The sequence below is a fragment of the Hemicordylus capensis genome, chromosome 2, assembly GCF_027244095.1.
Source record: "Hemicordylus capensis ecotype Gifberg chromosome 2, rHemCap1.1.pri, whole genome shotgun sequence".
Taxonomy (NCBI): domain Eukaryota; kingdom Metazoa; phylum Chordata; class Lepidosauria; order Squamata; family Cordylidae; genus Hemicordylus; species Hemicordylus capensis.
In genome coordinates this window covers 321,091,137-321,108,280 of record NC_069658.1, presented here as the reverse complement: position 1 = coordinate 321,108,280, position 17,144 = coordinate 321,091,137, and the positions used below count along the sequence as shown (strand labels likewise).

At 44.1% G+C, this 17,144-nt stretch overlaps 1 protein-coding gene across 4 annotated transcripts; it reads right to left on the bottom strand.

Moving 5' to 3' along the window:
- Positions 1–389: 389 nt before the first annotated feature.
- On the bottom strand, positions 390–11,297 carry ALAS1 (5'-aminolevulinate synthase 1). 4 transcript variants are annotated; one of them, XM_053300038.1, is made up of 11 exons: positions 11,139–11,297; positions 9,300–9,522; positions 7,850–8,065; positions 6,931–7,080; positions 6,595–6,817; positions 5,771–5,955; positions 4,734–4,913; positions 4,469–4,633; positions 3,030–3,298; positions 2,102–2,264; positions 390–656 (listed from the first exon to the last, which is right to left on the bottom strand). In XM_053300038.1, the coding sequence occupies exons 2-11, from the start codon at positions 9,496–9,498 to the stop codon at positions 496–498; spliced, it is 1,911 nt and encodes a 636-aa protein (XP_053156013.1). In that variant the 5' UTR covers positions 9,499–9,522; positions 11,139–11,297; the 3' UTR covers positions 390–495. The 4 variants fall into 4 exon arrangements, with proteins under 4 accessions (XP_053156013.1, XP_053156014.1, XP_053156015.1 ...); XM_053300039.1 differs by having other exon boundaries at positions 9,300–9,519; positions 11,139–11,287; XM_053300040.1 differs by lacking the exon at positions 11,139–11,297 and adding an exon at positions 10,591–10,804.
- Between the last annotated feature and the right edge of the window lie 5,847 nt (positions 11,298–17,144).

The following is a 17,144-nucleotide window of genomic DNA, read 5'->3' as shown; positions in this document are numbered from 1 at the left end:
GAGAGATTCCTGCCCGCAACCTTGCAGAAGCCACTGCCAGTCTGTGAAGACAAATGCTGAGCTAGATAGACCAATGGTTTGACTCAGTATATGGCAGCTTCCTATGTTCCTATGACCCTTTTGTGTACAGCCTATACATATGGCTATGATTAGTCTTGTTGCAAGAGATCCTTCAGTACATCCAGAGCCTTGAAGGCCACTGTAAGTTTTCCCGTGGCATTTTTCTCCTCCCCACACTCAAAGTCTTGTAACTGTTATGCACCCCTGTGAAGGACTTCTATACACCCTTCCAATAACTTCACATTAATGGAACAAGATGTTTGTGTCATTTTCTTAGAGATGTTTGAATGTGGGCTTGGAAAGCATAAGTATGAAACGCCATGCTAGTATACGGTGTCTTGAAGTTTATTACTACCAATTAAAATGCAAGTAATATGCAGGTAAAAGGCTACAGTTAATAAGGAATACTAGACATAGACAAGGCTACAGTTTGCTTCAGGCAGTAGCGGAAACAAGTTTGCTCATTCCACTGAAGTAAGATCTTTCCCTTTCACTCATTACTTCAAAATGCAGGGGCCGCCTACAGAAGTTGCATTCAGCCGAGGAGTGTGGCTTCAGCTCCAGGCCAGTTGCCTTCCAGGTAGCTAGCAGTTTATCTGTGAAAACAGAGATAGAAAGAAAATATGCTTACTAAGAATTTGGAAGCAATAGTAAATATTCTTGCTAATCCGCAGCATCAACTCTACCATGAGAAACAGGACAGCAACAAAAACCTTGAAGGGTATGAAATAGATGCTTTGTTCATTATTATTATTGTTATTAATTCAATTTCTATACCACCCTTCCAAAAATGGCTCAGGGCACAGAGAAATAATAAATAAATAAGATGGCTCCCTGTCCCCAAAGGGCTCACAATCTAAAAAGAAACATAAGATAGACACCAGCAACAGTCACTGAAGGAATGCTGTGCTGGGGGTGGATAGGGCCAGTTAATAGCTGTTCTTTAATATAGTAGACCTGTGTTTTAAAGTTTTAAGAAATATACCTATAAATTCTTAGTTCTAAGAACTTGTGCCTATGCCCTTTGCATCTCATAGTAAACCCATGACAGATGTTCCCAAGTCTTGTTCTGTTCATCCAGAGGCGTAACTAGGGAAAACGGCGCCCGGGGCAAGCACTGAAATGGCGCCCCCCCCGCCCCCCCCACATACTACATACTACATTATACATTATCCTCACAAGCGCCCGCCGCCGTTGCCAAGCCAGGCCACTGACTGGCCGCCAGGCGCCAGCAAAGCAATGGGGGGGGGCGCGGGTGGCGCAGAAGGGACCACTCGTGGGGGAGGGGGCGCCGATGCGCTCCCTTGACTGCTGCAACGCTGCTGCACTGAGCAGGAAACATTTGTATTAACTAAAAAAATTTTTTTGTCATGGCGGCGCCCCCCACGTGATCAGAAAAGATGGCGCCCCGGGCACATGCCCCCCCCGCCCCCCCTATAGTTACGCCTCTGTGTTCATCAAACAATATTCTAGCCTTTCAGATAGCTCAGTTTCTGCTGTTAACCTACTCCTCCTTCTGCAATGCCCACTGCCCATTTAAAAAAATTCCCCATGTTGCAAGATTTCTTCTGAGGATTAGAAACAGGTACAGGCTTACCTCACTATCTGCAGACTCACCATTCATGGTTTTATGTATCTACAGTCAGGTAATGGACACCTGAGTTAGGCATACGTGAAGAAATCCAACCAAAAAAAGGGGTTAATTCCACATATTAGCGGGTCAAGGATGGCCGGAAATGGCCTCGGACGACGTTTCTGGCTGCCATTTTGTGGAGGAGAGCCATTTTATAGCTCATTTGTTAAACAAAACCCCCATGATTTTCCACTGAATTTAGCCCATTTTTGTGTTTCTGGGGTGATTTGGGGTTGTTTTTTAAAAATAAACCCCCACATTCCCATAAATTCAATATCCATGGTTTCGTTACCTATGGGAATTGAACCCCCGCAGATAATGAAGTACTCCTGTATTACATCTTCATTTTTTGAAGTTTGAGAAAGCCTCAGGAAATGCTGCTGTACTTTATAGAATTTGTTCACTCACCAATAAAATAGTTCATCATCTGTGGTGTGTGATGAGGAGTGGGGGCAATTCGTAGCAGCTCTTCTCCACGTGGGACAGTGGGGTAGTTTATTGCTTGGACGTATATGTTATGCTGACTCATCATTTTGTCACAGATCTCTGTATTTTTAGCAGCATCTGCAACCTGGTAAGCACAATTAGATGCAAGAGTAGTGAACTTCTAGACAAGTTTCCAAGGTTGTGAGCATAAGTTACTTTAACATGAAGCAAAATACTCCTATGACCAGACTTAAAATGGATAGTGACAGAGACCAGAACTTGGCAGATTCTACCAGAGGAATTAATAGTTCAACTTTCAGTCACATATGAGCTAGAAATAAGAGACCATGGGAAGGCAGGAACATTTGGGGGATGCTTTCAGATGTCCTCATCCCCAGGTTCCTGTAGGGAATAAATGGAAGTTGCAAGTAGTTTGGTACCCAATCAGTACCAAGTGGCAACACTTGGGTGGACCTGGACAGTCACTTGAAGAACAGCTACCCTGTTCTTCAATCACTTCAGCTTACCAAGCTTTCACATTTTACAAAGCTAGCACCATAAGTTCCAGTACTGGAAGCAAGTGTTTTATCATGTACAAGCTGACCTGTCGCAGAGCATCTGAGCCCCTAGTTCTCTTTGGCCCATCCACCAACGGCTGCTTCTCCTTGGCCTGCCAGCCAGACCACCCGTCCCCATCACTAATGTAAACTAACAGTGAAGCAAACACATGCAGAAGTAGTCTTGATCACTAAGAAGCCTTCTTGCCACATGCTACGACGTTAGACAAACTCTAGGACTTGTGCCTATGGACTTCATAATGAACTCTGAGGAACACAGGATGGTGAGCTTGCTTTGCTTACATCTGAAAGCTCAAGACTGCTTTCCAAGCTCAAAAATCTTTAATGCTTACCCTGATTGGAATGATATGACTGGGACAATGTACTACAGGGAATCCAGCATCCATCAGCATCTGTCTCATGAGTTTAACATTGCGTTGGTGTTGCCGGCGGAGAACTTGTCCTTCTGTACTTTTTAAAGTTTTCACAGATTCTAGTGCACCAGCTAAGAGCATGGGTGGCAGGGATGTTGTAAAAATGAAGCCAGCAGCATAGGAACGGACAGTATCTATCAGAGAACTTGTACTGGCAACATAGCCCCCTACACAGCCAAAGGCTTTGCCTAATGGAGGGGAAAAACCACAAAAAAAAAGGCACAGAGGTCAATTTTATCCTTCGCTTTCAGTAATTAGGTGCTCCTAAGGAGGAAGGAAACTGTAAGCCATGAACTAAATTTTGTAAGAGTGAACAGTCAACAATTTAGTATTTTGTTCTAGAGACTCATTTCAAGAATTCACTGTATGAAGATAGTATATTTATTGTGGGACTAGCCTGCCCTCAGGTTCCCCTTGCCAAACACAAGCTGCAAGTTCAAAAAGCACCTTTTTCCTCCCCACCCCACACTGAGAAAACCTGCATCCCACATAAAAACTTTACCACCTTAGAAGAGTCCTGTTGGGGATGGTAAGCTTTGGCAAAGGATGAAATTTCCACATGGGGGTATTTAAAGTAGCTGTCTAATACAAGAGATCAGTGACAGGAATGGCTGATTAACTATAATACCAAAAGGGATAATTTTTTTGCCATCTATGACCAAAGGTTCTCACTCACACTCACACACACACTCACACTCACACTCACACACAGTTCAATCATTTCTACTAATTCTGCTCATTTGTACAGTACTAGCAGGATCTCAGACAAAAAGTTAGAGCTATTTACGAAATGGAGTTTTGTATGTTTGCAGTCTCCTGGGAAAAGCATGCCTTACATAAACCAAATTCCTCCAGAAGAGGCACTTGCAGGCTGAATGTAACACAAAAACAGGCAGCTCGGGGAGATTAGTCTTACTATTGTTACACAATGTGAACCGACAGTTGGCAGTTCCTTTAAATTTAAGAGTGATTGAGAACTTCCCTAGACAATAGCTGTGTGCGTGTGTTTTTATTGCAGCTTTTCAGTTTGGAAGCATTCACCAGTGGACTCAACCAGTAGAACATGTTGTTATTGGACAGATTTGTTAGGACTTGTTCTTACAAAATCTTCTTACACAACTCCCACGTCAGGTTTCAGGATTAAGAATGTTCTACTTTACAGAATTAGGTTCTAAGGGTAGTGAGAGAGAGCTCTAGCCCACAACCAACATTTTCACTCACAGTAGTGTGCCACGGTTGTGGCAGGATCTATCACAAGATCAGTTATCTTTGCAAATTTAACCGTTATAATAGTATTAAGATTCCAGCTTATAACATTTTATTCAGAGTTAGGCTGAACAGCACTAGTGTGCACATACCAAGTGTTCCAGAGATAATATCCATTTTATGCATGACTCCATCTCTATCTCCAATGCCACCACCTCGGGCTCCATACAGTCCAACAGCATGTACTTCATCTACAAAAGTGATTGCCCCATGTTCGTGAGCCACATCACAAAGCTCTTCCAATGGACAGACTGCACCTAACACAAGGGCAATAGTCACAGAACATTAGGGTCTTGCTTTTCTGAGCCCATGCCCTCCAAGGCTTCAGGAAACTTGTGCATGACACAGCAAACTTACCATCCATTGAATGAACAGTTTCAAAAGCCACAATTTTGGGAGTAGATGGATTGGATTTTCTCAGTAATTCTTGAAGGTGGCCAACATCATTATGGCGAAAGATGTGCTTTGGTACTCTGCTGTTTCGAATCCCCTGGATCATGGAAGCATGGTTTCCCGCATCAGAGTAGATTTCACAACCTGAGTGGGGGCAGTCACAATTTATCTTCTATACAGCACTAATCCGGATGAAGAAATATATTAGAAGCAGCTTGGAAGAAGAAACCTTAGCAACAGACTCCTAGGGCAGCTGCCAGGGGTCAAATTGTAAAAAATGAGACCTTGTAAGGACATGGAAACTAGTGCTTGTTTTGAGCACTGGGTGCTGCTAGAAGGGGTCTCCCAAATCCTCAACTGCAACCTAGGCAGTTACCAGGTTGCTCCTGCCTTTATCCATCTAGTCTCCCTAGGCCCTGCTTTGGGCTATTGCTGGCAGCTCTTACTCAAGTCCAGACCTATCAGCAAGTATAACCCTTGGGTTGAGTAGAGCAACATTACTGAACCAAACAGTGTTTTAAGCAGGAAATCTAGCACTCGGGGCGGCAGGGAGGAAAGAGTGCCTCAGTGTTCTCTTGGTACTGCCATGGCCATACATTACACAAGAGCCTGCCACTAGACAACCAGCCCATCAGCTTTAGAAATCTTGTTCTGTAGAGCCACAACGGATACTACTGAGATTAGAAACGTATTTCTGCTCTTTGAATTATGGCTCCAAAGAGGTGTAAAGAGAGAGGGAGGGAGGAAAGTACAGCGCCCATTGTTTAATTACATCTAGGTTTGAGCAGGAGTTTAAGTTGAAAGAATACACACAAATAAACCTGCCTTGACTGGATTGGTAAGATTACTAATCACATTCAATTCAGAGCCAGTATGTCTTTGCTGCAGGTCAACATTAATACAATCTCGTTTTAGAGCAATTTGTGCTCTACTACTTTGTGCGAAGTCTTTTCAGAAGGACCTTTCAGCAGTGACTTCTTCCAGCACAAGTTAGATCTTACCTGGCAACATTTTAGCTAGTGTGAAGAGTGTTGAATCGTTTGCTACGAAGCAAGAGGAGAACAGAAGAGCTGCATCTTTTCCATGGAGATCAGCCAACTCTTGTTCGAGATCAACATGGAATTTACTGGTTCCTGAAATATTCCTGGTGCCTCCTGCTCCTGCACCATGTTGTTTCAGAGTTTCCCTGTGAGAGAGGTTCGAACACAGACATTAACACTACTTGGAACAATTTGCAAGTTCTTGGCAAGCCAGATATGTGAGAGATATCCTCAAATACTTTGAATTATAAGATGGAGTCCAAAACCAGCATGAAGTTTTTAATCCATTTGTTTACCTATAAGAGCTTTGCTTTGGCTATACCAAAAATAGCTTGTCCATGGATCAGAGGAAGGACATTTCTTTCTAAGAAAAACAAACATGGCACCCCATAACTATCTGGTTTGATAATGGTTCATATGGAATGGAATCAGTGATAACTTGTGGTCTGCTGGGCTGTTTCTGCAACAATAGTCTTGAGTGGTGTGGTGCAGAAGCTTATAGCTTAAAAAGATTCACAGCAGTGGAGTGACAGCATAGCTGCTCTGGGTTGCAAAAAGCCTGATGAGGCAGGGTGGTGGTGGTGCTGGAGAGAAGTCTTGCATCCAGGTTGTCTGATATTCAGAGTGTGTGTTTGACATATCTTGCCAGCCAGAAGAGGGCCCACTAACTAAGCCATCTCAGCTTAGTATTGTCAGGAGTTTTATCCTAGCTGTGGAATTGTGCAAGACTCCAAGAGAGACCACGTAACTAACCAACATTTTGTTTTCAATTAAAAAGTACTTACATGACAGCTCCACACACTCTAGGATGACGACTCATTCCAAGATAATCATTGCTGCACCAAACAGACACTTCCTTTTTGCTGCTATGGGACTCTGAATAGTCATCTGCCAAGGGAAATGTCTGGGCTCTTCGGTTCACAGTTTTGAACACACGGTATGTGTGATCTTTTCTCTTCTCATCAATTTTTTTCTCAAAGAACTGGTCATATTGGAAAGTAGAAACGGCTAAAGAGGGAGACATTAATATAAGCTAAGCTTTAAACTGAGACGTGCAACAAAAGACAGAGTAAGTTAGAACTTGGATTACAACTAGTCAGTCAAATGAAATAGAGCATTACATTTTGGCAAGTTCTCCTGGAGTAGATGAGACACTCTTTCTGGTCTCTGCTTCAACACAATGTCTTGGAATTTCTTCAGCAAGCCATTTTGCTTTTCACCATCCATCTTAGTGTTTACTGCAACAGTATTCTCTGGCGTTTTGGCAAACTCTGCATAGCAAGATATAAGAAGATTAACAGCTGAAGACAATGTCTCAAGTAAGTTATTGATAACTAAAAATATGTACATGGAAAATCCACTTTTGTTTTGGCAAGGGTTCACACATACAATGTTACTTGTTTTTCAAACCTCTACCATTCACAAAATGATATACTGGACGATAGAAACCTTTGAGGAGACAGGTTCTGAATAACCGTGGGGGAATACTGTTTACATCAGATGAGAATCTTGTATTGAATGGATATATGGTGGGAGAAGACTTGTGGACTCCCATGAAATTGTTCAGCACAGAAATATAAAGATGACATTTCTTTTGAAGAACAATTTGAACTTTTATGAGCACTTTGAAGAAGTCTATCAAAACAGCAGACATTACCAGAAAGCTGTCGGGTTTACACACTTTGGAGATATTATACTGTTCTATGGTTCTATGTTCATATTTCTGTTGTTGATTGGATGTTATATCTTATTTACTCATATGAATTATTCATATTATACATATATGTTTGTTTCACCTTGAATATAATTTGTATTTTTTTGTTTTATGTTGCAAACCATCTAGAGAAAAAAATTAGGTGGTATAAAAATGCAATAAATAAGTAAAATTAAGAAGCATGACAAACCTTGTACCTGACTAAGATTTTACTCCGTTCTGTATCCTCTCTTTAAACCTGCCTAGTATTACTTGAGCCAGAGCCCACAAAAAGAAAAAAGAAAAAAAATGAAGAATGCACTCTAAGTATTCAGAGGAGTCCATACCTTTCCTTACAGCTTGCATTTCCTGAACATCCTCCTGAAGTTCCAGGCTGGCTTTGCAGAAAACACTGCTGTTCCCTTCATTCATTTGAGCTGCCAAGAATGGACATTTAGTCACAGTAGTTTGGCTAGCAGGAGGATGGCTTGCAGGAAGCTGGGATCTGCTGGCATCTTGAGCCACATCCACATGTTGAGCTACATCTGGAGAGTTTTTGACCTCTTGAATAGGGAAAAAGAGTGTTAAGTACAGCAGGGAGATGGGAGGTATTTGTTTTGACAGAAAAGTTAGTTGTGTGTGCAACCAGTGTCTTAAATACAGATGGCATGCAGCACATATGCAAGGGGAAGGGTTTTAGCTACTGGCATTGAAGGGACATGGGAGTTTGAGCAATGTATTGTACATGGCATGTTATGTGAAATATATTGCTCAAACTCCCATATCCCTTCAATGGCAGTAGCTAAAACCTAAAGACTTCCCCTTGCATATGTGCCACCTTCAGAAGAACTACTGCAGCTATTTTCAGTTAGAAGCTCTTAAAGACACACACTCAGAACTTTCCCAGTGAAACTACACAAATTTGAGGATCATAGGGCAGGGTAGTATGCAGTCCACCCTACTCAAGATAAAGTACACTCAGAGAGATCTCAGGCTATAATACAGTTCATGGTAGCAACTGTTTGCTTGTGTGTTGCATAAAATTCTGACAAGCATTCAGACACTTAATAGTTCCTAAGTTACAAATTCCAAAAATTTCCTTCCTGTCCGGTTCTTGCTTTTTACTCCATGATGCAACAGTGAAAATATAATTCAATAGTGTCTAGCAAAGCTGTGACTAATCACTTTCTGTAGCAAGGGCAGCACATCAAAGCAAAGAGTACATTCATGTCAGGTTCCATTTGAAATGGCCTAACACTATTCAGTACAGTCTCATAAACATTTGATAATTTCCTCTTCCCTGTGCACAATAGTTTTATATTAGTCTTCACCTTTATTCCTGCATTCAACAGAGGAACAAGTCGTAATATTATATACACTGGCCTGTAACTAGGGAAAAATGCAATGTTCAAAGTTCAAACAGCCTGTTAGCATCTGAAATGTGTAAGTCAAACATTCACCCAACACACTTCTGCCTTAAAAGTGTTAAACATTTGCAAGGATATTACTAAAACCGAGTGAATTTTTGAGTACCATATGCCCTCTCTAATGTAGTCAATAATTAGCTGGAAAAGGTGCAAGCATACTACATACTTGATTAATACGTTTAATTATCGGCATTTGAAAACACTCTGCAGATTTAGTAAGACTGATTAACTGTATTGCATTTCAAAAGATACAGTGCAATGCCTAACATCTTTCAGCCAGATAAGCAGAGCATGTTTTTAAAAAAATGTTTCCTAGATATGAGTGATCAGGGTTCAACTCACAAAAGCAAAATACAAAATTAAGCCTTACTCTCACTGGTAGACGTAGTTTCTTCAGTCTGCTGACAATGAACAGTTGAAGTACTCAGGGCCCGTGAAGCAGGCTTGGTCACAACTTCCATCATTTTAGGGCAATTCTGGGCATAGAAGAGAAGGGATTTGCCAGCTTTCTGCAGGAAAGCCTGGGACACCCTTGACAGGAATGGGCAACGGCGAACAATGGTTTCCATTTTCAGGGTTTTTCCGAAATCCTGCTGGAAGTAGAAACTACTGTTAATCTCCTACAAAGACAGGTTGAAAGCCAACAGTCGGCTTCAAGGTTAGTACGGAACTATTGAGGCTATTTCAGATATCAAACATATAGCTTAACAAGTTAGACAGAATCATAACAAATAAGAATCCAACTGATGCTCAAGTATGTGACTTACAGCTCCTCGGAGGAAGAGCGGGATATAAGTGTAAATAAATAAATACTTGCAATGTGTGTTACCAACATAATTTACTGTACATGCAGATTTGTAGGTTAATTCCCATAAAGAAATGCATTCTGTGTAGAAAATTTTGCGGTGTGAGAAATAACCTTTCAACAAGCACAAGGCAGAAGATTAGAAGTTAAGCGAGAACGAATACAAACTCTCTAGTACCACAGAAAGTGGTTGAATAGGCACCCACAAACTGAACTATTGGGGGGGGGGTATCCTAAGACACTGGCACAATAATCCAGAGGTGATGCATTCACCAATTTTATAGATCACTCTTTGCGTGCTGAAAGAAGAAGAAAAGCCAATCTGGGAGGAGAAACCGGTCTCAAGAAATTCATACTCGCTAGTTTCAGAAGGGCAGCCATGTGGAACTGTTGCAACAGAACCCAACAAAAAGTCTTGCAGCACTTTAAACAGTTAACAGGTTTATTGCGGCAGAAGTGTGTGTGGCCCAGAGTCCGTTTTGTGGGATGATGAAGTGTTCTCGATTGCCACACGAACTTCTGCCGCAACAGACCAGTGCGAGAAAGAGTCTTGCTGGTTTTGATTCATCGGGGATTTGTACGGGAGAGATGGAGGTGGGGAGAGGGCAGGGGCAGAGAAAGAAGAGCTCGCCACAACAAACCCCTTCTCTAGAGCAACAACAGATACAAACATCTGGACTCGCTTTCAGTTGCTTCAGCCAGCAGATCGAGATCAGCTTCCCGTCACGAGCAGGGAAGGCTCTCCTCCAGCCACGAAGCCAACATATCTCCCCCCCCCCTGCACCCCGCGCCCTCCTTTTGGGATCAAGATGAAGAGGACTCTTCACAGCTCCCACGATGAAGAGGATGAACTCACGAGTAAGGCTACAGGGCTGCGACCAAGATGCGCACACAGTCCGCTTTTCCGCAGAAGTTCTCAACGCGGTTTACACAGAACAACAACAATACCAGGGACGCGAGTGGGCTGCTCCCCGTGTCCCAAGGCGCCCCTTTCCGTCTGAGTGCAGCAGACACAGCGCAGGAGTGCCACTCAGTGGCGGCCAGGAAGGGCTGGGGAGCGAGCCTCTGCCCGCCCGTCTCCCGCTTTGGAGAGAGGCCCCAGGGAGAGGGGCGCGTCGATGCCACCCCCACCCCAGCTCTCCTCCTCAGCCCCCAACACCGGGAAGCGACGGGGGGCCCCCGCCGCGCCCACCGGGCTTCCCTTCCTCCCACAGCCGCCCTTGTTGAAGCACCCCCCTTCCTCCATCCCACGGCCAGGACGGTCCGCGGCAAGGTCAGGAGCAGGGAAGTGCCGGCTAGGCCGCTGCCCCTTCGGGAACAGCTGAGCCTGGGCACTGAAAACGGAGTCACCGAAGGAGACAAGCCCTCAAGCCCTCCCGTTTGCCGCCTGCACCCCCGCCTTACCCGCCAATGAATGACCCTCTAAGCCTCGCGCACCAGCTGTATCCGTACGACTCCGGCCGCTGCCTATATAGCCAACCACAGGAGTACACGGCGCAGGCGCAGAAGATGATACCACCCAGCTAGGAAGCTTGCCACGCATGCGCCTCTGCGCGAGAGCGAGTTCCGGGCTCTTGAATCCCCCCGGGTTGCGCAACACGCCCCTCCTTGTCGGCGTCTTCCACCTCCTTCCTTGCAGAGGCGCGTCCTGAAATCCCTTATACTGACGCTCGGCCCTGGAGTGCCGGGGGGTTAGCGTTTAATGACTGTCTGGGCGGCGGCGAATAAATGGACCCGGCTCTGCCTGAAAGTATCCCACCTGCCGCGCGCCTCTGCCCAGTTGAGGCTGAAAATCAAATAACTGGGTGGGTAAACACATAGGCTAGGAGGGCGAGGCGACCTGCGGGCTTAGCGCCAGCAAGGCGATCAGCAGCCATAGCAGGCAGCACCTCCACCCCCAGCGCCGTCAGGTGTGCCTGTTTCCTTTGCCCTCCTTGTTGTGCTTCTCTGCGCCTGTCGAGAGTGCAGGTTGGAAGAAGGGATCCTGGAGTAACTTGGAGGGGACGTCGAGGGTTATTATCCAACCCAACCCCCTGCTCCATGCAGGAAATCCAAAACTTGTGCACCCCACATAGACGGTTCTCCAGCTGCTGTTTGAAGACCTATTAACCTAGGCAACAGGTTCGATTGTTGACCTTAAGAGCTTTCTCTTAATGTTCAAACAAAATCTACTCTGCTGTGACTGAAGCCCGTTATATATGGCCGCCTACTACTAGGAATGTTTATCTACTGTTTCTCAGCAAAAGTTCTCAAAGCGGTTTACCTACTCAAAATGGTCCTACCCTGCCGGCCAGCAGAAAATATTCAAAATGATTCTTTGCTCTCTCTTCTGTGAGAACCTTTCAGATATGAAGTAATACCAACCTCCCTGTCTGGTCTTTTTGAGGCTAAATTTACCCAGTTTCTTTAAAGTTCCCTTCTAGGGAATGCTCCCCAGAGTCCCCAACCAATTTAATTGTCCTCTTCTGTAGCTGTTCCAGTTTTTCTACAACCTCAAAGTGTGGTGCCATAACAGGACACAGGACTCCAGTTGAGATCTGACTAATGTGGAATAAACTAGAACTGTACTTCTTGTGACTTAAAACTACAGTCTGTTAATGCATCCCCAAATCACATTTGCCTTTTTTGTACCTGCATCACACTGCTGAGTCATGTTCAGCTTGTGAGTGCCAGCAAACCTTTTCATATGTAATACTTCAAAGCCAGATATTCCACATTCTGTACCTGTACATTTTATTTTATTGTCTAAGTGCAGAACTTGGCATTTGTCTCTTGAATTTCATTATTTTTTTTAGTCACAGTCCAGTTTCCCATTTGACAGGGTCATTTTGAATGTTATGCCTGTATTCTCAGCTGTTAGTTATTCCTCCCAGTCAGGACTGACCTTTAAGAACAACCCTGCTGGATCAGGCCCATATAGTCCAGCATCCTGATTCACACAGTGGCCCAACAGATGCTGCTGGAAGCCTACAGGAAGGAGTTGAGGGCATGCCCTCTCTCCTACAGTTACTCCTCTGCAACCTTTGAGGTGGGCAAGCTGAGTGATTGCACAGGTAGATTGCATCTACCTGAAGGGGGTGCTGAGCCGGGTTTGGTGGCTTCTCTCTCTCTCTCCATGTGCCTTTTCCTATTGGGAAGTCGGCGGCCAGCAAAAGCCATAGATTGTGGCCCTTAGAATTATGGATGATATGTTCTCTAGCCATTCTTTTAGGTCATCCATCCATCCCTTCCTCCTCCTCCCTCTTGATCTTTTTCCTGCTAGCTTTCCTTCTGAGGATAGTTGTGGTATTTGATATTTAACTCTTCTGAGGATATGTCCACAATAGTCCAGTTTACGTCTCTTGATTATATCAGAGATTCTCAACCTTGAGTCTCCAGATGTTGTTGGACTTCAACTCCCATAATCCCCAAACAAAGGTCATTGGGGCTGTGGATTATGGGAGCTGAAGTCCTGTCCAGTAACATCTGGAGACCCAAACTGGATAATCCCTGGTCTGTATTATTTGTTTATGTGTTTTTGCTTTTCGAAGTACTTTATTTGTTGTTCTGCTATTCCATTTAATCTTGAGTATTCTTCTGAGCAGTCAAGAAATACGCCGCAGACTAGCACTTGGTAGGGTTGCAATGTAGGCCTTGGAAAGGATATTTAGATGCTGTGACGTGTCTACACCTACAGAGATTAGAATCATTTGGACAGTGGTTTTCCCCGTGATACTCTATGGATGCAAAAGCTGGACTTTGAAGAAGCAAGATAGAAAAAGCATTGATGCTTTTGAACTTTGTTGCTGGAGAAGACTTTTGAGGATACCATGGACAGCCAGGAAAACAAACAAATGGCTCATAGAACAAATCAATCCAGAATTTTCACTTGAGGCACAAATGACCAGGCTCAAACTTGCTGGGGAAAGTTGAAGGAAAGACAAGAAGATGACGACCTGCAATAAGGTGAATGGACTTGATTACAACAGCAATGAATGCACCACTGAGAGACCTTAAAGGCCAAGTTGAAGACAGATCATCCTGGAGAGAATCTACCTATGTGGTCGCTAAGAGTCGACCCCGACCTGACAGCACATAATCAACCAACCAACCAACCAACCAACCAATCAATTCATCTGAGATGCCACATTTCAAAGGCTTCCGGTTTTTTATGTACTTTTTTCTTGATGGTCCAGGTTTCACATCCATACAGGAGAAGAGGCCAGATGTCATATTTCTATCATTCTGATTCTGAGTTGCAAATCTAGTTTAATCTCGCAGAGGAAGTTCTTCATTTGGTTGAATTTTGTTCTTGCTTGTCCTATGTGGCTTTGGATTTCTTTTGTTTGGTCATTATCATGATAAATGTTTCCCCCTAGATAACATTAATTTCCTACTTGATGTAGATTTTTGGAACTGCATTTTATTTGGGGGGCAATTCTCATTTTACTTATGCACATTGTTTTAGTCTTTTTTGCACTTATTTTAAGGCCCATTTTAAGAACATAAGAACAGCCCAGCTGGATCAGGCACAAGGCCCATCTAGTCTAGCATCCTGTTTCACACAGTGGCCCACCAGATGCCTCTGGGGAGCCCGCAAGCAAGAGGTAAGTGCATGCCCTCTCTCCTGCTGTTGATCCCCTGCAACTGGTATTGAGAGGCATCGTGCCTCTGAGGCTTGAGGTGGCCCACAGCCACCAGACTAGTAACCATTGATAGACCTGTCCTCCATGAATTTGTCTAAGCCCCTTTTAAAGCCATCCAAGCTGGTGATCATCACCACATCCCATGGCAAAGAATTCCATAGAATTCCATAGCTATGTGAAAAACTACTTCCTCTTGTCGGTCCTAAATTTCCCAACCTTCAGTTTCATGGGGTGACCCCTAGTTCTAGTGTTGTGAGAGAGGGAGAAACATTTCTCTCTGTCCACCCTCTCCAATCCATGCATAATTTTATACACCTCGATCATGTCTCCCCTTAGTCACCTCTTTTCCAAGGTAAAGAGCCGCAGATGCTGTAGCCTAGCCTCATGAGGAAGGTGCTCCAGGCCCCTGATCATCTTGGTTGCCCTCTTCTGCACCTTTTCCAGTTCTACAATATTCTTCTTAAGATATGGTGATCAAAGCTGTATACAGTACTCCAGATGTGGACACACCATAGATTTGTATAAGGCATTATAATATTAGCATTTTTATTTTCAGTCCCCTTCCTAATGATTCCTAGCACGGAATTAGCCTTTTTCATAGCTGCTGTGCACCGAGTTGACACTTTCAATGAGCTGGATTTCTAATAGTAATATTGTATTTCTAATAGTAATATTTCTTATATATTACTAGTAATATATTAAAATCTTACCTAGTAATAGTAATAGTATTTCTATTATTAAGTTTTGTAGATCTTCCTGGGAAAGAAGGGAATGACTTCCTGGGAATGACTGTTTCATCAGCATATCTTAGGTTGTTAATGTTGACACCATTTACTTTAATTCCCTCATCCCTTTTGAATAAGGCATCTTGTAATATTTTCTCTGCATAGAGATTAAAGATTATGGGAGAGAGGATGCATCCTTGTCTGACTCCTCTTTTACTGTCTATCCAGCGTGGTGTAGTGGTTAGAGTGCTGGACTAGGACTGGGGAGACCCGAGTTCAAATCCCCATTCAGCCATGATACTAGCTGGGTGACTCTGGGCCAGTCACTTCTCTCTCAGCCTAACCTACTTCACAGGGTTGTTGTGAGGAGAAACTCAAGTATGTAGTACACTGCTCTGGGCTCCTTGGAGGAAGAGCGGGATATAAATGTAATAATAATAATAATAATATCCAGTCTGTTTGTTCTCCAATTTTTTATTTATTTTTGGTTCCAGTATGCATCCTTTATAATGTTAATATCTCTTATATTGAGTCCTATTCTATATAACATCTCTATTAGTCTTTGACTCTATCAAATGCTTTTTCATAGTTAATAAAGCATAGAAAAATGGGTACATTCATCTCGAGTGCTTTTTCAGCAACTTGTATTAGTGAAAAGATTGCCTCCCTTGTTCCTACCCCTGATCTGAATTCAAATTGCGTTTTGCCAATCAATTTTTCAATTTTCTTGTATATTCTACCTATATAATTCTCTAAGGCATACTCGTGGCTAATCCCATGCTTGGCACCTCTCATGAGAGTTCATGAGCAGAAGCACAGTGGTGATTGGGCAGTGGAGATTCCATATGCAGATAGGGAGGAGGAGCCTGTGAGAGCAAAAGCACCATGGTGATTGGGCACTGGGGATTCTATATGCAGATAGGGAGGAGGAGCCTGTGATAGTTAAGATAAGTTGGAATACAACTGTTACTGGTCGGAAGATGTTCTTGATTGTAGAGGAGAGGAATATATATATGGGCAGGGGTCTGCGAAGAGAGGGGTTGTGAGGGAGGAAAGAACCCCTTCAGGAGAAGGAGGCTAACACTGTGAATTAGATGAGGAAACAAGATGAACAAGATCTGTTAACTCAGCAAGAGAGAGAGGAAGGAAGGAAGGAAGGAAGGAAGGAAGGAAGGGCGAGGGATGGGCCCGAGCCTGTCAGCAGCCTGAGGGGAACGAGCAGCCGTGGAGGGGCCTATTGGCAGCAAGGAAGGGCCCAGTCAACCACTGCTGCTGTTTGGAGCTACCGAGGCCATTGGCAAAGGGCGGGAGGCAGGCAAGGGACAGGTCCAGGTCTGTCAGCGGCCTGAGGGGAATGAGTGGCCATGGCAGTGGTGGCAGCGAGGAAGGGCCTGATCAACTGCTGCTGCTGCTCCTGTGGGGAGGAGCAGGAGCGGGGCTCAGGTGAGGGTGAGGAGGTTTCTGGGGATAGGGGGTTGCAGCTTGACCGATAGGTTTCAGCAACGCTGCAGCCGCGACCAAGAGGGGTGAGGGGGATGGAAGCACCTTGATGGAGGAGGAGGAGGAGCAGGAGTGCGACCCAGGTGAGGGTGGAGAGATCTCTGAGGTGAAGGGGGCTGTGGCAGGGGGTGAGGGGAGCAATCAAGTACTAGCGTGCAAATGCTCTGCACGGGTTAAACTAGTTATGTATTTTAAGAAGGATCTTGCTTGTGTGGTTTAGGAGGCTGAGCGTTCTATGTTCTGAAGGAGTGTTTGGTCTCTTCGGTTGAAATCTTGGTGGCTTGCTGTTTGTTTGTTTGTTGTCTGCAGTGAGCTAGGAAGAAGAAAAGTGCCAACTCTGATGAACTAACCATGGATGGGAAAGGTGTGCCTTGCCCAGAGTGCTATTTTATTCTAGGACTGCCCTTGTTCCCAGTTTTGTGTCATTTGCAAATTTGATGGGAATTCTCTGCATTTCTATTCTTTCATCTAAGTCATTGATAAAAATGTTGGTGAGTCCTTGGCCCAGAACAGAACCCTGCAGCATCTCATTTGAATTGTCCTTTAAGCGTGATGAGGGG

Excerpts from the sequence above, each read along its gene's own strand:
- ALAS1 (XM_053300038.1), bottom strand. The coding sequence starts at position 9,498 with ATGGAAACCATTGTTCGCCGTTGCCCATTCCTGTCAAGGGTGTCCCAG. Across the intron at positions 6,818-6,930 it reads CCAGGAGAACTTGCCAAAAT|CCGTTTCTACTTTCCAATAT; the intron begins GTAATGCTCTAT and ends CTCCCTCTTTAG. Across the intron at positions 4,634-4,733 it reads AACTGTTCATTCAATGGATG|GTGCAGTCTGTCCATTGGAA; the intron begins GTAAGTTTGCTG and ends CCCTTGTGTTAG.